At 33.6% G+C, this 25,615-nt stretch overlaps 1 protein-coding gene across 3 annotated transcripts in view; it reads left to right on the top strand.

Annotated features, from left to right (window-relative positions):
* AFG1L (AFG1 like ATPase) overlaps positions 1-25,615 on the top strand; it is a 179,672-nt gene that overhangs the window by 46,505 nt on the left and 107,552 nt on the right. For 2 of the 3 annotated variants that reach the window (XM_031964457.1, XM_031964455.1), the window contains exons 4-6: positions 2,319-2,420; positions 5,409-5,539; positions 20,789-20,888. In XM_031964457.1, coding sequence (XP_031820317.1) covers positions 2,319-2,420; positions 5,409-5,539; positions 20,789-20,888 — 333 coding nt within the window. The remainder of the gene's footprint in view (positions 1-2,318; positions 2,421-5,408; positions 5,540-20,788; positions 20,889-25,615) is intronic. The other variant, XM_031964456.1, reaches the window with a different exon arrangement.

Below are 25,615 nucleotides of genomic sequence, written 5' to 3'. Positions count from 1 at the left end.
TGATCTCCTGGTTCTGCTCATTTCACTTAGTATCAGTTCATATAAGTCTCTCCAGGCCTCTCTGAAATCATCCTCCCGATCATTTCTGATGTAGTTCTGATATAGAAGACATTTAGGTCTCCATATGATTATTTGGACTAATGAAATTTTTAGGGTTTTGATGAAGTAGATACTTCTATTCAGGCATCATCTTCTTTGAGAGCTCTTTTTAGGAAACTTTCTGGATCCTCAAATTTACTTTGTATATGTTTTGAAGTGTACAGAAAAGATCTGACTTTATTAAGTATCGAGGGTTTCTTCTCCATGGCTTCCTCTATTGCATTGAAATCATAGATTCAATCCTTTAATTCTAACTCTGATATTTGTACAAATTGTTTCCTTTAATAGAGGTTAAACTATACGGACATTTCCCCCTTCTATATGTCCTACAGCTAACACAGAGTCTAGGCTAGTAAATGGGCCATGGAATAAGATCTAGAATAAGCAATTTAATTTCTTCTCCTTACTTTACTGATAAGGAAACTGAGGCCCAAAGGATCCTCCAGTAAAACTGAGTGTCACCCAAAGTCACCCTATTAGTACAGTTGTAGGGTTTTTGTTTTTGGTTTTTTGTTTTTTTTTAGAATAAACGTGTAATTTTTGTAAACATATTTCCACATTTATCATGTAGCATAAGAAAAATCAGATCAAAAAGGAAAAAGATGAGGAAAAAAAGCAAGCAAACAACAACAAAAAAGGTGGAAATATTATGTATGTTGTGATCCACACTCAGTTCCTACAATCCTCTTTCTGGATGCAGATGTCTCTCTCCATCACAAGATCATTGAACTGGCCTGAATCACCTCACTGTTGAATAGAGCCACTGTTGATCATCATATAATCTTCTTGTTACTGTGTATAATGATCTCCTGGTCCTGCTCATTTCACTTAGCATCAGTTCATGTAAGTTTCTCCAGGCCTTTCTGAAACCATCCTGCTGATCATTTCTTACAGAACAATAATATTCCATAACATTCATATACCATAACTTATTCAGCCTTTCTCCAACATCCACTTAGTTTCTAGTTCCTTGTCATTACAAAAAGGGCTGCCACAAACATTTTTGCACATGGAGGCCCTTTTCCCTTTTTTATGATCTCTTTAGAATATAGACTCAGGGGAGACACTGCTGGATCAAAAGCTATTCACAGTTTGGTTGTCCTTTGGGCATAGTTGCAAACTGCCTCCAGAATGATTGGAATAGTTCACAACTCCACCAACAATGTATGGGTGTCCTAGTTTTCTCACATCCCTTCCAGTATTTGTCATCTTTTCCTGTCATCTTAACCTGAGAGGTGTGTAGTGGTACCTTAGAGTTGTCTTAATTTACATTTCTCTAATCAATAGTGATTTAGAGTATTTTTTCATATGACTAGAAATGGCTTTAATTTCTTCATCTGAAAATTGTCTGTTTATATATCCTTTGACCATCAATTGGAGAATAGTTTGTCAGATGTGGGATTAAATTCAAATCCTGTGACTCTCAAATTCAGCACTATTTCTGTTGTCTTCTACTGCCTCTCAAATGTTTTTAAAATAATAAATGACTATAGTATACTTAGTTTTTTAAAAAACATGTTATACTTTAATGAATTCTTAAACTTCCATCTATGGCTTTCACTTGTATTTAGCATTTGTGACCCATTCACCAATATACTATTAAATGTTAACATATATCCTTCTTTTGACATCATCCTATTTCTAACCTTGGCATCTACCAGATTGTCTTTGTCAAGGCCTTGCACCTAGAGAAATACAAAACCTATTTCTTGAATGTAGTTACTATATTTAGGTCACTAAATGCTAGCAAAGTAAGTTTAGTCAGTCTGTAAACACAATTATGCTTAAAATGGAAAGAATTAGAGTCAAAGGATGGGCTCAAATTCCATTTCACATCCTTACTACTTTGATTCTAGGGAAGTCATTCCATCCTCAGTCTCTTTATTTGTTAGAGGAAGGGGGGATTGGATTAAGTGGCTTTTTCATGTCTTCCCCAGTTCTGGGTCTATGATCCTATTATATTATCTTCATTATTAAGTCAAATCCTATATTTCACTGAAACTGAATTTTAGGTGCAATACCAAACTTGTATTTCAACTGGTTTAACATAGAAAGTAAACCCCCCTTCCCAACAATGAAGATTTGTTCTATTCAGTACAAGAGAATGTGCTTGCATTAGATCAAAGTTAATAAATAATCATTATAGTAATCAGTATATACTATTTAAATTAATAGTGGATTCTCTCTTTTTTTTTTTTTTTCCTTTTTTTACCGTTAAGGTACAGGAAAGACAATGGTGATGGACATGTTTTATGCTTATGTAGAAATGGAGAGGAAAAAGAGAGTCCATTTTCATGGCTTCATGCTTGATGTACACAAAAGTAAGTGAATATTTGGATTGACATATAAGAAAGTGAGCTCTTTAGTGAAAAGATTATGGAGTACACCATCTCTGTGAGCTTTAAATATTCTTTGATTCAACTTTGCTCAAAATACAAATAAGTTCTTATTTTATTTGGTTTCATTTGTTTTGTCCAGTGTTGGTTATTGATATTAGAGTTTAGTCCCAAGAAAGTGATGATGATCCTATGTTTTTTTGTGTGTGTGAGGCAATTGGGGTTAAGTGACTTGCCCAAGATCACACACCTAGCAAGTGTTGAGTCTCTGAAGCCAAACTCCTGACTACAGATCCAACTACAGGGCTGGTATGTACCATCTAGTACCCCAAGGATTATGATTCTAGTGATGAGGTATGAAAATTGAGGGTAAGAAAGAGATCCTCTCTGGTCGATGTCACAGATTCTTTGCGAAAGAATTCACAAACTTGAAGTTTGTGGCAAAGGGGGATTTATTTACACTAAGAAGACAGTAAGCTAAGAAGACAGCTTTCTTAGCAGGCAAACTCCTCATTAGGAATTTAGCAAAGATGGGGTGACAAACCCTTGGTTCTATGGGGTTAATCTTGGTCTGGATCTGGAGAGCAGGTTGAGCAACTTGGTTGACTAGACCCCAGGCCAAGATTTCCAATTGAATGAGATTACTTAATGAGATTATAACTGGGAGTTGTCTGGGAAGGGTGTGCCCCTCCCAGAGGCTGGGAGGGTTTGAGAGTCAGGAGCACTCTTCCCCTAAAGATTCCTTTCCCACTCCTCCCGCCAAAATGGGGCACAGTTTACATCAGGACTCCCTCTCAAAGATTAAAGGGGACCCAATTTACATCACTAGCACCTTATTTAAAAAATTAAATAGTATTTTATTTTGCCAAATCTATACAAAGATAGTTTTCAATATCCACCTCTGCAAAACTTTGTGTTCCAAATTCTTTCCTTTCCTTCCCTTTCCTTCCTCCTCAGGACAACAAGCAATCCAATATAGGTTAAACATGTAACACCTTATATTTAGATAGCTCTTTAGTTTACAGATTGCAACCATGCCTTCTCATGTTGTTTCTTAAATGTTTGGACTTACTTAATTAGGTGGCTACCCTGATATTTTTATTTCTACAAATATCTAGGCCAGCAATGTGTATATAATAGACTCTCAAAAAATGCTTGTTGGCAAGATGAAGTTGAAATGGGTTCATGATCCAGAGATAAAGAATGAGACTATAAACAAATTGTAAGAACATAGCATAGTTTACCTCTCAGATCTGTTGGGTAGAAAGGAATTTGTGACCAAAAAAGAACTAGAGATCATTATTGATCACAAAAAAGATAATTTTGATAATATTAAGTTAAAAGGTTTTTACACAAACTAAACTAATGCAGACAAGATTAGAAGGGAAGCAGTAAACTGGGAAAATGTTTTTAGATTCAAAGGTTCTGATAAAGGGCTAATTTCTAAAATATAGAGAGAAATGACTCAAATTTATAATAGTTCAAGCCATTTTCCAATTGATAAATGGTCAAAAGATATGAACAATTTTCAGATGAAGAAATTAAAACTATTTGTAGTCATATGAAAAAGCTGCTCCAAATCACTATTAATCAGAGAAATGCAAATTAAGACAACTCAAAGATACTGTTCTACACTTCTGAAATTGGCTAAGATGATAGGAAAAGATAATGATCAATGTTGGAGGGGATGTGGGAAAGCTGGTGTATGGATCTATACATTCTGGAGAACAGTTTGGAACTATGCTCAAAAAGTTATCCAACTGTGCATACCCTTTGATCCAGCAGTGTTACTACTGGGCTTATATCCCAAAGAGATCTTAAAGGAGGGAAAGGGACCCACATGTGCAAAAATGTTTGTGGCAGCCCTTTTTGTAGTGGCAAGAAACTGGAAATTGAGTGGATGATCATCAATTGGAGAATAGCTGAATAAATTATAGTATATGAATGTTATGGAATATTATTGTTCTGTAAGAAATGACCAGCAGGATGATTTCAGAGAGGCCTGGAGAGACTTACATGAACTGATGCTAAGTGAAATGAGCAGAACCAGGAGATCATTATACAGGACAACAAGATTATATGATGATCAATTCTGATGGATCTGGCTCTCTTCAATATTGAGTTAATTCAAACCAGTGCTACTTGTTCAGTGATGAAGAGAGCCATCTACACCCAGAGAGAGAACTGGGGAAACTGAGTGTGGACCACAACATAGCATTTTTAACATGTATTGGATTATCTGCCATCTAGGGGAGGGGATGGGAGGAAGGAGGGGAAAATTTGGAATAGAAGGTTTTATAAGGGTCAGTGTTGAAAAATTGTCCATGTATATGTTTTGTAAATATAAAGCTTTAATAAAAAAAATTTTTTTAAGTCCTTGTTGGATGACTGTACAGCACAAGATTGACTTAAGCAGTAAGATAATGTGTTAGAGAAAATAAAGATTCCCATCATTTCTGCATTTATATGGGATCCTAGGATTTAAAGTTGAATCTTACATTAGCCAACATTCTGTCTAAGCCCCTCATTTTAGATATAAAGAAACTAAGACCCAGAGAAATTTAGAACCATATGCTCAAGGCTTCCTAGAGCAGAGATGAGATTTAAATCCAGGTGGTCTGACTCCAAGTTTGGTATGCTGGTCCACAAATGTCTAATGTCATTATCATTCACTTTGTTTTCCAACAAAGCTAACATGGATGTATGAGAAAACTTAAAAGTTGTTTTTTGTCTTCCTGTTGTCAAGATTTGTATGGAACCTTATTTGTTCTAAGATCTAGTTTTTGAGGCTAAAAAGTTATCCTCTCAGTAATAAAATTACATTCTGTATGACTTTAAATTCATTATTCATTTCTCCATTTAATTATACTTAAATGCTTTTCATAAAACTTTCTTCTTTTCTTTCCTAATATTTAAATAATATTTAAAGTGATTTTAATGTAACTTTTTATTTCTGTATTTTTATCATTTAAGGAATACATCGTCTTAAACAGAGTTTGCCAAAACGGAAGCCAGGGTTAATGGCCAAATCATATGATCCTATAGCTCCTATAGCTGAAGAAATTAGTGAAGAGGCATGTCTCTTATGTTTTGATGAGTTTCAGGTAATGTAGAAATTAATGAGCATATTTGATGTTGTTCTAAGCTAAGTATTAGGTTCAGAATTTTCTTTCTGATTTTGTCACTCATTTGCTGTTTGACTCTTAGCTCTTGATGCCTCAGATTCTCTATTATACAGTTGGTTTATTTTTCTCCTAAATTGCAGTAATGACAGAAAGATTAATAAAATAATGTCTATGAAGACCATGTAAGGCCAGGAGTTCTTAGCCATTTTTTGGTTTTGTGGATCTTGCTTGCAAGCCTATGGATCCCTTCTTAGAGTAACATTTTTACATGGTGAAAATTTGGATTACAGAGGAAACCAATTTTATTAAAAACTGGTTATTAGAACATTGTAGAAAAGTTTAATAAGCCTCAGGTTAAGAACCCTTTATTTAAAGTGTTTTTTCCTAACTGCTGTGTAAATACTATCTAAATAAATGCTATGTAGAAATCAGTTATTTACTTTTTACTGTAAAAAATAATTGTGGAGTGAAGAAATATGGTTATTGTATACTTATTTTGTATCTCACACTATACCCAGAAAAGTGTCACCATAATAGTAGGTACTCATGAGTACTGAACACTCAGTAAATATTTAAAGCAAAATATTACTTTGGTAATATGATCAAAATGAATAATTTAGTTCTTATATATATATATATATATGATTGATCAATTATTATAAGAAAAGGAAAACTGAACTACATAAAGAAAATATAAGCTTTAATCATTGAAGTTTTACATGCCAAAATTTTGAAAAATTGATGTTCAGAAGGAAATACAAAAATTAAAATGGATGCTTGTTCAAAGTAAATGCCTCTTGGACACAGCAGTCTTTCCTCCTCCCATGAACTTTTACCTAATATCAAGGGAAATGTGGTCCACTTGGCTGTATTTCCAAATTATACCTATTTAGGGCCTCATTAACATTTAGGAAAAACTTACAAAAATAGCCAATATAGTCTTATCTGTAGTTAAGAAGCAGAGTCTATGACCAAAAATTTGACTTATCCCTAACCTATATTGGAAATACTCTCATCTTGCTATGTGAAGAGAATCTTTTCACTACTTAGACTATGGAGTTCCTCTCTATAAGGAGAAAAAAGAAAAGAATGGAGGTGAAAATTTTTCTGTATCCTATTAAACTGCAAAGGTAAAAGAATAAAATCACATGTAATCTTCCCATAAGTAACATATAGTTGATGGCTACATTGCTTTAAAAACTATATATCTCATGGTGACTCAAATTTCTATATAGGTTTTATATTGTCTAATTTTTTGGGGGTGGGGGAGTATTCCTAATTTTATACAATCAGCATGGGACATTTATTGATTTAAGGTAAAAAAATAAATAAAGCTTCTTTTTCTAATTCCTAACTCCTATTCTGATCAGCTTTAGGGAGTGATCAAAGTGATATTTTTTTTATTGTTCACTTAATGAAAGAGTATATAGTAGAAAGAGTATATAGTAGATTTAACTGATTATTTTGTTATATTATTGACTGGTATGACTGGGGCCCTAAACAGTGGGGTAAAAAACAATTACTACTTTAGTGATTTTCATTGTTTTTATGTTATTGCTTACTTTACAAGAAGAGATACTTTATTGTTAACTCTGGAGCAGGAAACTTGACTTTAAAAGTTAGTTTTTTTCAGTATCTAGTTTAATGAGGTGTTTGTTTTTTTTTTTAATACCTCTGATTTGTATCACTGGATAAAGAGAAGTCACTCATCTTTGGAACTTTATTAATTTTATAAGCATTTGATTTGTTAAATTATCTTTTCTCATTACTAGATAGATAAATTAATTTTAATCACTATTATGAGTAATAACCAGAATATAACCATCAAAGACAACTAGGTAGTATTGTAGATACAATGTGAGACTTATAGTCAGGAAGACCTGTATTGAAATTTTGCCTCAAATTGTTATTAATTGTGTCACTCTGGGTAAGTCATTTAATTTCTTAGCCTAAGTTTCTACATCCATAAAATGAGGAAAATAGTAACCACCTTACACAATCATAATGTTCAAGTGCTTTGCAAACCTTAATGCAATATTTTAAAAATCTAGTCATTGTCATCATGATTATCATCAAAGTTTTCCGTGGCTATGATTATGAAGTCTAATATACAGTGTTAACTTTTCTGCTTGTACAAATTTTTTAGACCTTACCACTGCTGACCTCTAGGAGGAGCAGCAAGTTATGAATTCTAGGGTACTGTCCTATCAGGGACATTAAGATGTGGAGGAAGGAATGCTATTAACTTCTACTTTTCCCTCAAAGCAGGAAAGCTAGAGGATATTCACATATGTCTGCCAGTGAGTGAAGATCTTTGTTCTCAGTGAACATTTTAGCCCTAATGACCTGAAAATAAGTTGATCTTAATATTATGTCTCCAGAAAGGAAGCAGATAACCACTTCTCACTGATACCATTATCTACTGGCTATATTTATCTCAGGAGCTATTTGAAAACTAATTATAATGAAGTTGCATTACTCTGAGTCTTTGATAGATCTCTGATTCCCATGATGATGGACACTTCGCCAACTAATGGAGATTGTAAACCAGCCTTTTTATCCTTTGATATTCTTGTCCATAGTGTAGCTAGATGTCTCAGTGTATCCTGGAGTCAGAAAGACTCATTCTTGAATTCAAATCTAGCCTCAGACTAGCTGTATCACCCTGGACAAGTCACTTTTATTTAATTTCCTCATTTGAAAATGAGCTGGGGAAGGAAATGGCAAACCATTCCAGTATCTGTGTCAAGAAAACCCCAAATGGAGTCACAGAGTTAGATATGATTGAAAACAATTGAACAGCAACATTCTTGTCCATTTCTTTCCATAAATTTCTCCAGGAGAATAGAGTGGGGGGAATAGGGGAATGTTTCTTTATTGTGTTTGGAGTTTCCTCAAGCTCTGATTTTGCATGGATACCACTGGAGCATATGTAGTATCTTTTGATCTAGCCATGAAATTGTCCTCCTACATTTTCTAGATTTCTCTAATTTTTTCTAGGTCTTTCTACATTTCTCTAATTATGCTTATGATAGTACTTCCTTGAGGAAATTCTTCATGGTGAGATAATTTACTCACACTCACCATCTACCTCTCTATTCACCTCTGGTGATATTTAAGTTTAATTCTTCAGAGATGTTGGTATTCCTTGATTTGCAGCTGTACAATCTTACTAGAAGAAGACTGATGTGAAAAAGATAGATTTTTGTTTCAAGGAGAAGCTTGTGTCCTCAAAAGCACTTTACAGTTCCTCAAATGTAGTCTAGTCCACTATTTTCCTCCTTTCCAATTCCAAATTCATTGTATGTATTGGGTATCCAGGACTTATACCAACAGACTAGCTCTGTAGATTTTCCATTCATTAGCCACAGTCTGTGCCACAGTCTGGACAATAAGTATTTTTCATCCATTTGGTTTTTCCCGTGTGTATAGTTAGAAAATGGCAAACTATTCCAGTATTTTTTCGAAGAAAACCTCAAATGGGGTCATAAGGAATCAGACATAACTGAAAATAGCTCAACAGCAGCAACAACAGATGGGTCAACTTTTTTGAATGATCATTTCAACATTTTTATTTAATAGCCTTTTATTTACAGGTTATATGTATGGGTAACTTTACAGCATTAACAATTGCCAAACCTCTTGTTCCAATTTTTCCCCTCTTTCTCCCACCCTCTCCCGCAGATGGCAAGGTGATCAATAGATGTTAAATATATTAAAATATAAATTATATACACAATAAGTATACATGATCAAACCGTTATTTTGCTGTACAAAAAGAATCAGACTCTGAAATATTATACAATTAGCCTGTGAAGGAAATAAAAAATGCAGGTGGGCAAAAATATGGGGATTGGGAATTCAATGTAATGGTTCTTAGTCATCTCCCAGAGTTCTTTCGCTGGGTGTAGCTGGTTCAGTTCATTACTGCTCCATTGGAAATGATTTGGTTGATCACATTGCTGAGGATGGCCAAGTCCATCAGAATTGGTCATCGTATAGTTTTGTTGTTGAAGTATATAATGATCTCTTGGCCCTGCTTGTTTCACTCAGCATCAGTTCGTGTAAGTCTCTCCAAGCCTTTCTGAAATCTTCCTATTGGTCATTTCTTAACAGAACAATAATATTCCATAATATTCATATACCACAATTTATTCAGCCATTCTCCAACTGATGGGCATACACTCAGTTTCCAGTTTCTGGCCACTACAAAGAGGGCTGCCACAAACATTCGTGCACATACAGGTCCCTTTCCCTTCTTTATGATCTCTTTGGGATAAAAACCCAGCAGTAACATTGCTGGATCAAAGGGTATGTATGCACAGTTTGATAACTTTTTGAGCACAGTTCCAAACTGTTCTCCAGAATGGTTGGATTCATTCATAACTCCACCAACAATCATTTCAACATTTATGGTAGTTTTGCCTCTTTTAGTCCAAAATTGGTGTCTTCACTGTTATTGATGGGAAAAAATTTTGTTTTAGAAAATTTTATAGACTTTATAGAGTTTCCCCCTATTTTTCATCTGTTTATTGCTCTTTTACCAGTTTTATCTTTAAATATCTTCAGAATTATGTGATTTCCTTGTATCTCTTGCCAAACCTTTTGTAATATACCTAACATACTATATGTTCCTGTAGGTTTTTTTTTAAGTTGAAATAAAATCTGCCCTCCTAATTTACTAATTGTTTCCCTCAATCCATAACAGAATTGTTCTTTAATGGTTCTTGATAATAGATTAAGAGCTCATTAGTCTTGATCTTTCCTTTCCTAATTTTGTAGATTCTTTAGACTATGTGAGTAGAAAAGTGTGATTTTCCCAATTCAACAAACATTATTAAATTCCTATTATGTACAAGACTTTGGGAATATAAGGGAAAATTAAATAGCTACTGCCCTCTGGGAGCTAATTTGAGGAGAGACTGAATACTCACAGCTTGAGGAAAGGTGAGAAAAGCTTTTCAGAGGAGTTGATGCCTAAACTAAACCTTGAAGAAAGGAAAGGATTTCAGAAGTGGTGGGAAGAACCTATATTCCTGGACTGTGAATAGTACAGAAACAAGAGGTGGAATACCTTACTGCTGACATTAGCTGGAAAAGAGCAAGGGAGAGCTGAACATTCCTTGGAAACAGGGGTAGATATTCATTAGTACATAATCAATTCTGAGTGTCTTCAGAGGGGATCCTCAAATAACATGCTGTTAAGCTATCCTAGGGGGCCAGCTTAAGTTAAATTAATGAACATTTTCTTGTTATATCATTTGAATGTGCTGTCCGCTAACCTCCAAATAGTAGATTTATTTCTTTTGAATCACACTTACCCAGATGTAACCTCAATTTTTACTTAGCCTTCATTTAATTTTTTTTTCATTTTTGTTTTAGGAGTTTTAGAGAAAGGAACAGTTGGGTTGCATGCCCTAAATCCTATTTATCAAATCAAAAAAAAATTTTTTTTAAATGCATAAAAATCTCAAATAGTCAAAGAATAGATCTTACTAACCATATTTATTCACATATATATATATATATATATATATATATATATATATATATATACATATGCATAAAGGAAAATATTTGCTTTGAGTTTTTACCTTTTACTCATATTTTGGGAAGGCCAGTATGTTTGTATTAAGAATAAAAAATTTGAATACATTTATCATAATGTAAATGTTTTCTTCAAAATTTGTTAATAGTGCATTAGTTTTGACCATATGTTATGAGTAGGTAACTAGTTCATTGTTATTTGAGAGACATTGGGCCAGCAATAATAACCCTGAGTACTTGGTAGTGATAGAGAGCCAAAAATGACCCTTTTCTTTCTTTTTTTTAATTATAGCTTTTTATTTACAAAACATATGCATGGCTAGTTTTTTAACACTGACCCTTGCAAAACCTTCTGTTCCAACTTTTACCCTCCTTTCCCCTCACCCCCCCTCCTAGATGGCAGGTAGTAATCCAATACATGTTAAATATGTTAAAATGTATGTTAAATCCAATATATGTATACAAATTTATACAGTTATCTTGCTGCACAAGAGAAATTGGATCTAGAAAGAAAGTTAAAAAAATCCTGAGAGGGAAAACAAAAATGCAAGCAAACAACAACAGAAAGAGTGGAAATGCTATGTTGTGGAAATGATCTTTTTCTATATAAATTTTACCTGAGGTCAACCCTGGAGCTTCTTCCTAAAGAAAGGAGATTATCAATGAGAGAGGACATTTGGTTTCATCCCGAAGTATAGATTCTATTTAGAGACGCAGAGGGGCTCTCCTTCAGTCTAGGGGTTATACAAACATGTCCCTGTTGTGTGGCAGAAATTTCATACTCATTAGAACTGCTCTGTTAGAATATCCATGAAAGGGGAAATAGGTCAGTGCTCCTTCATGGAATGTCACTTAACCTATGTAAATACTTAAGTTCTATTTGACTCTGCATTTGAAAGCACATGTGCTTCCAAAGTGTAGAGCATATATGGCAGAAGGATCCTTAATAAGTTATTAAGCACCTAACCTAACCTAATTAAGCATCCAAAATAGGTGATTAAAATTTGAACAGGTAGCTAGGTGGCTCAGTGGACAGTGTGGACAGGACCTGAGTTCAAATTTGGCCCCACACCAGCTATGTGATCCTGGACAAGACGCTTAATCTTTGTTTGCTTTAATTTTCTGGAGAAGGAAATGCCAAATTATTCCAATATCTTTGGCAAGAATACTCCATATGGGGCCATAAAGAGTTGGACATGACTGAGCAAATGAATCACAAAAGTTCTCCAGGGACAAGGACTGGGTCAAATTAGACTATATGGCATAGTCATATTATTATGTTTTCCTTCATATTATTATGTTTTGATATAAAGAGAAATTATCTAGAAAGATTAAAAACCAAACATCTCTGTCATTTTTATATGTCCTTTTATATTAATGAATTTCAACAAGCCTTGAGAATGCTTATTCAAATATTTGATTTCATTTACTGCCAACAGTTTCTTTTTAAGAAAGCTTAAATCCCTGAGATTTTTGCATTTATGTCAATTGAAGTTCTTGGATGTCAACTAATAAAACTTAGCTCATGTATCTTTGCATAGCTATTAATCACCATGTAGCCTTTTTTTTTTCTTTTCCCCCTAGTTTACTTCAACTTCTTTTTATGTGGAACAATATTGGCCCAGGAATACTAATGAGGGGAAGGGAAGCCAGATAAAAAGTACATTCAAGAGCAGCAGTTTTCAGGGTGTTGTCTGACAGTCCTTTGGGGTCCCAGAGACCTTTTCAGGTGGTCTATGAGCTCTAAACTATTTTCATAATCCTACTAAGATGTTTTTAGAACTAACATGGTAAATACTGATAGATGGAACTCATATGAACAAAAGTTCTTTTGGGGGTCATCAATAATTTTTAAGAGTGTAAACAAGTCCCCAGACTAAAAAATTTGATAATCATTATTCAAGAGAGGGCAATCTAATACAGACTCCACTTATAAGTGCCTCTCTTTTTCTCTGTCTTAAATATGGCAGAAAGTGGGTGTAGTAATAAAGTATACCATGAACACACTCATAGTGCGCTGTTAGTCTTCTTGGGACAGTCAATATATATATATATATATATATATATATTTTTTTTTTTTTTCTGTGCTTTTGAGACCCACATTGGACCATTTTCAAGAAGAGTGGATTTCAGTTTCTGTTATGTCAAGCTTAATTATTAATATATTGTAGTATTATGTTAAGTTTTAAAAAATAATTGCAGTATGACACTGACACATTCTGCTTAGGACGCAATCCTATAGCTTCCCTTTTGCCCTGTGTCTGCCTATCTATAGACCAATGAGGCTGTTATTCTTCATTTCAGTCTGGTTGCAAGAGCCTAGGTAAGGAGTAAAAATAGCCTGTTTTGCAAGGCTTGATATGTTTGTTTGTAAAGATAGATATTATCTATCACTGTCATTTTCAAATGAGTCTGAAATGCAAAAAGTTGTACCTACATGTAAAATGGTCATTCACTGAATTATTTTATTTTTCTTATATGTCAATTCATTTTTTTTGAGATTTTTTTTCTCCTCTTTGTCCTGTTAGCATTTGAATTTTGGAGATAATTTAATTTGTTTGTTTTTTTTTTTGTCCCCAATCCTATTTTCACTTTTTTTCTTCATCAATTTTATAAGAAGTTCTTATTCATCTTGGCTTTTACCTGTAACAATCGGTTTCCATTAATGCCTCTTGATGCATTTTGCCTGTCACTGTTATGCAAATAAGCTTCAATTTTATTGAATTTTTAAAAATCCTACTGGACAAAGGATTACTTATTGGCTAATTTTTCTTGCTGTTAGCTTATTTTTTAATTTAATATTTTATTTTTCCCCAATTACATGTAAAAACCAATTTTCAACATTAATTTAAAAAATTGAATTCCAACTCTCTCCTTCCATCCCTACCCCTTTCTATTTAGCTCTATTCTTTTCATCAGGAATTCTTAAAAATTCTCTTATATTGAATATCCATTATTTCCCTCTGAAGGATTATACTCAGTTTTGCTGGGTAAGTAATTCAATGGTTGTAATCTTAACTCCTCTGCCCTCCAGATGATCATATTCCACGCCCTTTGATGTAGAAGCTACTAAATCTTATGTTAACCTGACTGTGGGCTCTACCACACTTGAATTATTTCTTTCTGGTTGCTTGCAATATTTTCTCCTTGACCTGGGAGCTCTGGAATTTGGCTATAATATTCCTGAGAGTTTTCATTTTGGGATCTCTTTTAGGTGATTGGTAGAATCTTTGAATTTTTATTTTACTTTCTGATTCAGTTTTTCTTGAGAATTTCTTGAAAGATGTTTTCTGGGCTCTTTTTGATCATGGCTTTCAAGTAGTCCAATAATTTAAAAATTATGTCTCCTGAATCTATTGTCCAGGTCATTTGTTTTTCTAATAAAATATTTCACATTGTCTTCTATTTTCACATTCTTTTCATTTTGCTTTATTGTTTCTTTATATCTCATTCACTTCCACTTGTTCAGTTCTGATTTTTAAGGAATCATATTTTCTTCAGTAAGGTTTTGTACCCCCTTTCCATTTGGCCAATTCTGCTTTTCAAGGCATTCTTCTCCTCAGTGACTTTCTGTGCTTCTTTTTCTATTTGCCTTTGTCTGTTTTTTAAGGTGTTATTTTCTTTGGCAGTTTTTTGTTCCTCCTTTTCCAAGTTATTGACTCATTTTTCATTATTTTCTTGCATCACCCTCATCTCTCTTCCCAAATTTTCCTCTTCTTTTTTTGCTTGATTTTAAAAGGTTTTTTTAGTTCTTTAACCTGAAACCAATTTATATTTTTCTTCAGGGTTTTAAATGTAGAAATTTTAGCTTTACTATTTTCTGAATTTTTTTTTGATATTCCTTGTCACCATAGTAACTTTCTATGGTCAGAATTTTTTTTTCCTGTTGTTTGCTCACTTTCCCAACCTATTTCTTGACTTTTAACTCCACTAATGTTGGGTGCATTTTCCAAGCTTCAGGTATTTTACACAGCTATTTTCAGAGATAGTTCTAGGGATCTATAAGTTTTCAGTTTTTCCAAGGTGGTATGATCTAAGGAGTAGTGTGTCTATTAGTACCCCTCCTGGCCTATGCTCTGGTCTGTGAATGAATACAAGCACTCTTTTCTGCCCTGAAATTTTACTGGGGCTGAAATCTCCAATGTCTCTTCATTGTGGGACTACACCAGGATTGCAATCTAGATCTCAATATGGGCAAAAGCAGCAGAGTCCTGCCTGCAGCAGCAGACCTTGTAGCAGCAAAGAGACCTTGTAATCTCCTGACCACTTGGCCATCTTACCATCTGTGGGAGTTCTGGATACTGATGTTTTGTTCCCTTTTAAGGCCAGCTCCTGGTTTAGTGTGGTCTGGACTGTGTTCTACTCTCACCCTCCTGTGACAGATTTTCTTGGCCAAAATTTGTGAATTTTGCCATTCTAGGACTTGTTTTAGGTTATTATTTGGAGAGGTTTAGGGGAGCGCCCAGATGCCTTCTCTCCACCATCTTGGCTCTGCCTCCCTCCCCCAATTAATTTTTAAAAATGCAAAGAATCATAGTACTGAAAAGCATGTTGAAAAGTCAGAAAGACATGAGTTCAAATACCATTTTAAGCACTTACCATAGGGCTCTGCTGGCAGACCAACATACTAGGACATCCCCCATTTTTGTTGTTGTTTGTGCTTCGTTCTTGAAGAGGACCATGAAGAGGACCCACTGAGGTGACATGCAAGTGAGTTGGATTTGCGTGAGTGAGGGCTGTGCAAGGTCACCCTGCCTCACTTTCCCCTTCAGAGCCATCTGGGTCCAGTGGCCAAACAGATATGGTCTTGGATGCAGTGGGAGACCATGGCCTTCCCTCCCTCCCTCATTTTTGTAGACCTGCAACCTAAGAATGCTTAGCATAATACCTCTGGAAATAATCCAATCTCAGTATTTTATTTTATGACCTTATTTTTAAATTATAGGAGTTTAGGGTTAGAGTTGGAAGGAATCTACTATCATCTAATAAAACCATTAGATCTTACAGGTGAAAGGACTGAGGCTCAGGCAGTTTAGGTAACTTGCTTAACCTGAGGAGTAAGTTGCAGAACCAGAATTCAAATTCAGGTTTTCTGACTCTACATCTTTGTTAGCAGATATATGTTTTACCTTACTTCTTTTTATATTAATACATTTAAATGTATATAAAATAATCTATACAATTTTTATGCATTTTACCTTAATATGGATTTTCCATTATTATTTAGAAGCTATAAATTTTATATAGTTCAGAAAAAGAATATGCATTTTGAAAGAAGATATTTTTGTAAAAGGTATCTATTGTTCTGTTTCATAATAGATTCAATATGCCAAATAACTGTTATTTTGCTGATTAGATGTCTATGAAAACTTGAATAAAACTTATAAGATTACATATCAAATACATACTCATCTTTTCTTCTCATTTTAGATTTTAATGGGTAATGGAAAATATATAAAAAATAAAAGCCACAAGTCTTAAATTTTTAATTGAAAAATATATTTTTTCAATTAGTACAGAGTTTAAAAGTCAAACTTCTTTCATTATAAAGAAGCTTTTATCAATTATTTGTTCTAGTTTTAACAAAATTCTTACCCATAAAGTTTATAAAGATGTTTGCCTTTGTTTATAAATATTAAATATAAAAACAATGACAGTACAAATGTAATTTAACTGTAACCTCTGTTTTCATGTAGAGAATTATTCAATATGGCTTCTAGAGGGTATGCTGCTATGAGGCAAGCTGTGGTTTCTGAGTGAGCACGTCTCAAAAAAGGGTTATCTTGTTCAAAGGACATAGCATATTTTTTTTAAAGTTGATATTCTATAATGAATCATAACTTATTCATAGTTAATTCATAGTTGAATCTCTTATTTTTATTTTGAATATTAAGTATTGAGAGAAGGGCAAGAAAAATATATCTTTAGCATGTTGGAAAAGAAGACAGCTTCATCTTTTAAGGGTTTTTTTTTTTCCATGAAAATGATTAATATCTTGATTGACTTAAAATTCAAATTAAAATAATATACATAGTTTCATATATTTAACAGCTGTGTAAGATAGTTTAAGCAAATGCATGAATTCTTATATTTTAGAGCCCTTGCAAAATCAACTAGGACATGAAAAATGTCCTATAAGCCTAACACAATACATTGCTAATTTATCAGGGAAGGTTTTCTGGGCCTCTTATTATTGGAAATCCACACTTAGCAACAGCTATATGTATAATGTTCCCTTTGCTTTTATAATGATTCAGATTAGTATGTATTCTTGAGATTTAACCAATCACTGATTGCTCTTTGATTAATTAATTTAATTCTAATACTGTAAGAGGAAAATAGGCATGGATTACTATTGCTTAATAAATTTGGTTGGATTCTAAGACCATATTTTGAGTTAGCATTCAGATAAGAGATAGAGATTGTTTTCATTGCTGAGATTAAATTTTCTCATAAAACTTCTTGGTGTACTTGAAAAAAAATGGAATTTTATTTTTTCCAGTGTTGATGATTTTAATATTTTTTAAACTTTTCTAAATGGACTGTCTTTATGCTTTTAAACAGCTAGAATAAAATAGAATACTCTTGGAAAGTATCCAAATGATATTGCATCTTTTTCTGCTCTTTTCTATTTAGATCTTTTTGTTGTTGTTGTGATCATAATTTTGTGGGCATCATTATATTCAGTGAATCTAATTTTTTAATAACATTTTTATGGCTTTTGAGGACATTAGAAAGCTTTCAAATGAAAATGTTACCTATGTAACGTGCTAAATAGCTAGAAAACAATTCTGATGAACAAAATTAAGACAGAAAGATACTTCTATCTACTATCAATATCTTTTTTTTAAAAAATAGTTTTTAAACAGTTTTTTACAAACCAGAAAAGCTATTAAAAGCCTTTAATAAAAACTAGACGCTTATTTTTGTGCTAATACTAATTACTGATAATACATGCTTATGTTTGTCATTCATTATATGGAGCTGTACCAATCAGTGGATGACTGAGTCTCAAGCACTTACACATGTAAATTAACTATTAGATTTTTTTCTTTTTTACTTAAGTGAGTCATAATGGAAAGCAACTCTAGGTCATAAAAAATCTTTTCTCTTAAATGCTAATGAAATTTCTCCATTCTCTCCATTAGCAGACTACCCTTATTGGTAATTTGTAGCCTTCTCTTTTGTTCCTGGTGGTAATGAATGCTGGGTACTGAAAAAGCCTGAACTACAGAATGCCTTGACAATTGTCTTCTGCTTACTTGTACTGTAAAATTTCTGCTCCCTAGCTGAGCTGTGTAAGTAAGGGTACAAGATCAAAAGAGTATAAATTGGCACCCAAGTAGACAAAGTGACTCTTGCTTTATTAATTAGCTATAGTTTTCACAAGTTAATTCACTAGATCAAGGCAGAAAGATCAAAATTTTCTAACATAAAAAACACCAAATTTTTACTCGGAAAAAAGCCCCTTTTTTTCATTGCTTTTCTTAATTTTAAATTTTTAAACCTTTCCTGTAATATAAACTAAATGTTATTTCCTTTTTCTAACCCTTGGGATACAGTTTTATTTCTGTTAAAAGAAAAACACACACAGACACACACTCACACACTTTGATAGTCACATGAATCATTTTAGAGGTTCTAACTGGGTAACTTTTAATTGACAATTCTTTTTGAAAAGTCAGTACCCCAAATTGTGTATCGGGAGTCCAATTAAAAATGCAATTGCTTCTAAAATTTGCAGGCATGTTCTGTCCTCTCATCAGAAATGCCACTGGTGTTTAAGCATTTGAAAAGGACCTTCTTTGGGAGTGTTTTTGCGGAAGCTAAATTTGACAGTGATCCTAAGCTCCAAATTAAATAATGTGAGCACCACTTTTCCTTTTCATTTTAGAGGGTTTTTGAGAACACTTTGGAAGTTCCTGATGTCTTAATAACTTAGGGAGCCTTCAGAATTCACTCTTTAGATAATATGTTTTAAAGTTGTAGCTTGAGACAGAAGAGGGAGGAGAAAGCCTCTTCCATATGTCTCCCTAAACCTTTTATTATTTTTACTCTCGACTAGTTGCAGTCTGAAGGAGGTTTTTGATTAGCTTGATTGCTACAGGCTTCATTTATTTAAAAAAAAAAAAACACATGATAACTCTACATAAAAAAGATGATTTAGGCCTACAATTAGTTATACTTTTTAATAATTTTGCTTAAATCATATTAGATTCTGAGTAATTTAGATTTTAGATTTTAAAATAATTTATTACATATTTCACCTTTAATAGATGCTTTTATTTTATTTTAACTAGTGCAATTCTATCAGTCTTTAGGCTAACATGATTAAAAAAGGATAGTGTGGGCATAGCTCCAATGATCATAGTGAATATTTGAAAATTTTATTGACTTGTATACTTATTATGTATCTAAGTTATATTTTAATATATTTAACATCTACTGGTCATCCTGCCATTTAGGGGAGGGGGTGGGGGGGGTAAGAGGTGAAAAATTGGAACAAGAGGTTTGGCAATTGTTAATGCTGTAAAGTTTATGTATATATATAAGGACATAAGGCCATGTATATATCCTGTAAATAAAAGGCTATTAAATAAAAAAAAAAAAAAGAAAATTTTATTGACTATTCAAAATGTCCTCATAAAAGAATATCACAAGTTTATCATTAAACTGGATTACTTAAAATCTCTATAAAATAGCTTAAAGAGTTTAATGAGCGGCCCTTCAAAGTTCTAATGATTCTTAACTGTAGTTACTTATAATCTTTACCTGTATTAAAAAAATAGTATCTAATAAAATAGTATGTTTTAAATCCATTAAAAATATTATAATTAAGCATATTTTTATACTGGAATTTTTTTTTTACATTTTCCAGAAATTGTCTATCTCTATAATCTTAGTTCAAGGAGGTAATATGAACATTTGTAGTTTTTGTCAATTTTTTTTTTGTAAAATTAACTGTAGCAGCCAATTTTCTGATTTTTTTTTTTTAAGAGAGAAAGAATATTTGTGTTTACAAGGTTATAAGAGGCTGGCTATGCTGGAAGTGACTGCAGTGCCTTTTGATTATTCATGGACAGTAATAGAAGGCACTTAAAAAGAACAATGAAATTGCTTATTTTTGTGATGGGCCATCTGTTGAATTGTTTTGTGCAACAATTGCACAATAGTATCTATGTCATATCATTCTATTTTCAACAGCAGCTGATTATGTCTAGCTGGCTACTTGTCCTTATTTCTAAAGTCCCATGACCATTTGAAGTCACCTTTCTGGGAACCTTTGCTAGAAAGGTAATAGAAATGTAAAATAGCCGGTGTGTTTTTTTCCTTTTCATTCTTTTTTTTTCCTATGTTTCTTCTAATTAATTAGGTTTTCTAACTGTTTAGGATGATTTTCTGTAGTTCCCACCTGTATTTGTATAATAGAAGTTAACAGGGAAATCATTTGGTAATTTGGGTAGAAATATTGGGCCTGCTATAAAGAGGAGACAAGCTTTAAAATATTGCTGCCGTATAGACTTCCATGCTTATTAATTATCTATCCTTTTCTTCACAGCGATAATTAGAATCATTCTCCAGGATTTTACTTTCAGCCTTTAGGGAAAAAAATGGAACTATTAACAAATTTGTCAGAGCAGAAATGAAATCAAGATAAAACAAATGTGTTGTTGTCCATAGGTCATTGACATTGCTGATGCCATGATTCTGAAACAGCTTTTTGAAAATCTGTTCAAAAATGGGGTCGTCGTTGTGGCAACATCCAACAGGCCACCTGAAGGTAAAAACAGAAATTATGTCAGTATTATCCAATTAGGTGGACACACTAACAAGCTTTTTGGTTTTGTACTTATTCATTTTATAATGACTATAAGACTGGTGCTTTTGTCTTTCATTGGTTTTGTATCTGTGCTTAAGGGCTGCAAATCCAGCAGGGTATGTGAACTTTAAAATACATATGTGTATTTAAAGTAGTTAAACCCAAGAGAATTCCTTATTCCTGATGTACCTGAAGACCTTTAGTTGATTCTAGAGATTGCTGTCTGGGCAAAAAAAAAAAAAAAATGCCCTGGCTATTCTGTTACTTTTAATGAGATGTAAAGAAAACTTGCTAAGACCACATTCTGTTTGATAAAAAGGACTAAGAACTAGTTTGTAGTACTAAATGGCAATGTATGACAATTTATCTTTTCTAAAAAAATACCTAGCACTACCTCCAGCTGAACTCTTTGCCAATGATACATCTGCCTTCAGACTAATTTCTTTTCTGCCATAACCAATACATCCAGAATGAGAGCTCTTACAGCTGCAGTATCCACCTTTAGGTTCATCCCTAGTGAGAAGGCTGAAGCCGTCACTGGAAAATCTCTCCCCTAGACTTAAGTCTTCTGGCCTAGGATGTTCCAAATCCCAACTTCACTTGTTTATGTAAATACCACATATAAGAAAGAGCAGACAAAGAGCAGATACAATGGAAAAAAATTGGCAGGGGTCAGTTTGGTGAGGGTGGACGCCAGAAAACAACTGACCAACTTCACTAACGTTCTGGCAAAAAAAATGAAGGCAGGTGTCAAAAGGGAATTGATATGAAGTTGCAGAAACTGACCTTCAGAAGCTACAACTTTAAAGCACATTTCCTTTCTGTGAAGTAATCACTGTAACTAATTCCTACCTCTCACCAATATACCTCCCTTGGTGATTGTCCCTGTCTCGACTGTAGTGGTTGGGAGAGAAGACAATCTTCTTAAGTTCTCAAAGATCTGTACCATCCATGACTCCCCAATTTAGAAAAAATAAATTGGAAAAAAAAGGCAGGAGGATAAGAAAAAGAAAGAGAGAAAAATTCCTAGATATAAGAATAAAAGAAAAATAGAACTTATCTAATTGAGTAGATAAAAGAAAAACTAACACAATGATTTTTTCGATATAGGAAAGTCAAAGTATAAAATGAAAATAGAAATGGATACTAAATTATATTAGAAATGATATAAAAATACAAAAAGAAAAGTTAGATCATAAATGCATCAAAGCAATTAAAGTCAGTTTTGTATTTTTTAAAAAGGGAATAGGAGGAAATGGAAGAGTGAAATAATGAATGAAAATTCAAAGGAACATAGGAGAGCCAAAGAAATCAATAGAAAAAGAAACTATCAATATATGTAGTCAAAGCAAAGATCACTGAACTGACAGTAAATTTGAAAACAAACCCAGAATGTAACAACTTTAAAGGCAACTAATGGATATCTGGGATAAAGTAACAGGCTTGTCAGACAAAAAAATTTGAATTTTAGGTTAATTGGGATGCCAGAGGGTAACAACAAAAAAATAGATTCTATCTTTGAGCAACTAATTGGAGATAACTTTCTGGAATTGATGATTTTGCCACTTCAAAGACTATATGGAACCTCGGAATAGAGAAATTCAAAAAACAAGCTTTTAATGGTGAATAATTGTTAAATTTCACCATTACAAGGATAAAGAATCTTTCAAATGCTAAGAAAGAAGAAAGATTATGTCTGAGAAAACACCAATTAAAATGTCATCAAATTTGCCAACAGCTCAAGAAAGATGACAAAACTGGACAAAAATATGTACAAATCTATATCCTGCAATCTAAAGATATCATTTACAAAGAAAACATTTTTAAAATGTTAAAAAAACTCACAATGTAAAAGATTGGTACCGTTCCAATGATATATTTTCCCAGTGATCTCTTCAATTCCAGGCTTCCTTGACCTCTGCAGAATTTAACACTGTTGATGACCTTCTTCTTCTGAATACTTTCCACTTTCTAGGTTTTCAGGACCATGCTTATTCCTAGTTGTCCTTCTATCTGTCCTACTACTTCTCAATGTCTTTTGTTAGTTCTTCATCTCTATTAGGTGCTTCTCATGTTCCAGCTAAATGTTAAGGATACTAAGAAAGGTAAAAACACAACTCCCTCTTCTTAAGGAGCTCAGTTTCTAATGAGATAGACATCATGTAAATAACTAAATACAAAAAAGGTATAATGAAGATGGTAATCTGGGTGTGTCCCAAAATTCTATCCTGGATACCTTTTCATTTCATTCTATGTTATATCACTTGGTGATATCTGCTTTCATTGATATGTTTATTTTTCTGCATCTGATTTTCAGATCTATCTAGACCTCCAGCTCTTCATCACCAAGTGTGTCTTATATATTTTGTACTAGATGTCCTATGCAACATGTCCACAAACAAACTCATTTTCTGCACACTCACCTGGCTTCTAAGCTTTCCTCGCTCTGCCCAGGATATTGCTATCTTTCTAGTCTTCCAAGTCCACAACTTTAATGTTATTCTTAACTCTTAACTCGCTTTCACCAATATTCAATCCATTGCCAATTTTTTTCATTCCCACCTTCACCACAGATCTCATATTTGTCCTCTTTTCTCTACTCATAAAGCCACCACTTTAGTTCAGGCTGTCATCATGTCTCACTTAGACTACTACAGCAGCCTTCTGGTGGGCCTCCCTGCCTCGAGTCTCTCCCCCTGCCAAACCATCCTCTGCTCAGCTGGTAAGGTATTTTTTTTCCCTAAAGCTTGGGTTTGACCATTGAACCTCCAGAGCTCACTGATTTATTCAATGAATTCCATTGTCTCCTTGTGTTCTCTAGAATCATAATAAAGTCTTCTGTGGCATTTAAAGCTCCTTATATACTGTGTGCCTTCCTATTTTCCCAGACTTCCTATAACTTACTCCCTTCCACAAACTATAATCCATCTACACCAGCCTAATTGCTGTTTCCCAAACACGCCCCCATCTTCCATCTCTCTGTCTCTATCTTGGTTATCCCTTGCTCCTGGACCCCCTAAGTGCCTCGTCTTCCTTTCTTTGGTTTTCTTGGAGGCTTAGCTCAAATTCTGTTTCTTATAAGAGGTCTTTTCCAGTACCCTCAGATGTTCATTGTCCCCTTTCAGATTACCACCTTCACTATTCCTTCTTTGCATTTAGTTATTTGCATGATGTTTACCTCATTAGAAACTGAACTCCTTAAGAAGAGGGAGTTGTGTTTTTGCATTTCTTAGTATCCTTAACATTTAGCTGGAACATGAGAAGCACTTGATAAAAATATTTGTTGATTGACTAACTTATTGAATGGGAGATTGATCCAGCCAGGGGCAGCCAGCAGAGTGAACCAGCTGTTGGATGTGGCTATGTGCCCTGCTCTGTAATTTCCAAGGACATTGTGGTAGGAGAAGCTACCTAGCTGATGAGGTTTGGGGTGAATGGGGGCTGCCCAATACTAGGCTTAAAATTTGAATGAATTCATGTGGCCCTAAGTCAAATATAATTAACATTCCTCATCAAGCTCAATTCAGAAAATGATAGAATCTCAGAATTGGAAGAGAAATCAAAGGCCTTTTACTCTAAATAAGAATATATTCCATAAGATCTTTGGCTAGTTAGTGATTGAGACATAGCTTAAAGACCTTGATTAATGAAGAATAATTACCTCATGAAACAACACATTATTCCTTTGTATAGCTCTAATTATTATGCTGGGCAGCTAGGTATTTATATAGCTCTAATTGTTATAATGGGCAGTACAGTGAATAAAGTGCCAGCCCTGGAATGGAGAAGATTCATCTTCCTGAGCTTAAATCTGGCCTCAGATGCTTATTAACTTTGTGACCTGAGTAAGTCACTTAACCCTGTTTGCCTCAGTTTCCTCATCTGTCAAATGGCAAATCATTCTATTATCTTTACTAAGAAATCTCCAAATAGGGACACAAAGCATCAGATATGACTGAACAACAAATTGTTATGAATTTATTCTTCATATTAACCCCAAATTTGTCATTCTTATCATTTCTAATCATTTCTAACATCAACTTTTTTTTTTTTTTTTTTTTTTTTATTTTATTATTATAGCTTTTTATTTACAAAACACATGCATGGATAATTTTTCAACCCTGACCCTTGGAACCCTATGTTCCAACTTTTCCCCTCCTTCCCTCCACCCCTCCCCCAGATGGTAGGTAGTCCAATACATATTAAATATGTTACATGAAATATATATATATGCATATTTATACAGTAATCTTGCTGCACAAGAAAAATAGGCTCTAGAAAGAAAGAAAAAACTGGAGAAGGAAAACAAAAATGCAAGCAAACAGCAACAGAAAAAGTGAAAATGCCATGTTGTGGTCCACACTCATTTCCCATAGTCCTCTCTCTGGATGTAGCTGATTCTCTTCTTTACTGAACAATTGGAACTGGTTTGAATCATCTCATTGTTGAAGAGAGTCATGTCCATCAGGGTTGATCATAGTATAATCTTATTGTTGCCCTATACAATGATCTCCTGGTGCTGCTCATTTCACTCAGCATCAATTCATGTAATTCTCTCCAGGCTTCTCTGGGCTCATCCTGCTGGTCATTTCTTATAACATCAACTTCTTATCATTATTTTTATATACTAACTTGTATTGTTACCTAATTGTTTCTTGAACTTAGATCCTATCTTTCCTACCATGTCA

The sequence above is a fragment of the Sarcophilus harrisii genome, chromosome 4 (genome assembly GCF_902635505.1).
Source record: "Sarcophilus harrisii chromosome 4, mSarHar1.11, whole genome shotgun sequence".
NCBI classification, from domain to species: domain Eukaryota; kingdom Metazoa; phylum Chordata; class Mammalia; order Dasyuromorphia; family Dasyuridae; genus Sarcophilus; species Sarcophilus harrisii.
This window is presented reverse-complemented; position numbering and strand designations above follow the sequence as displayed.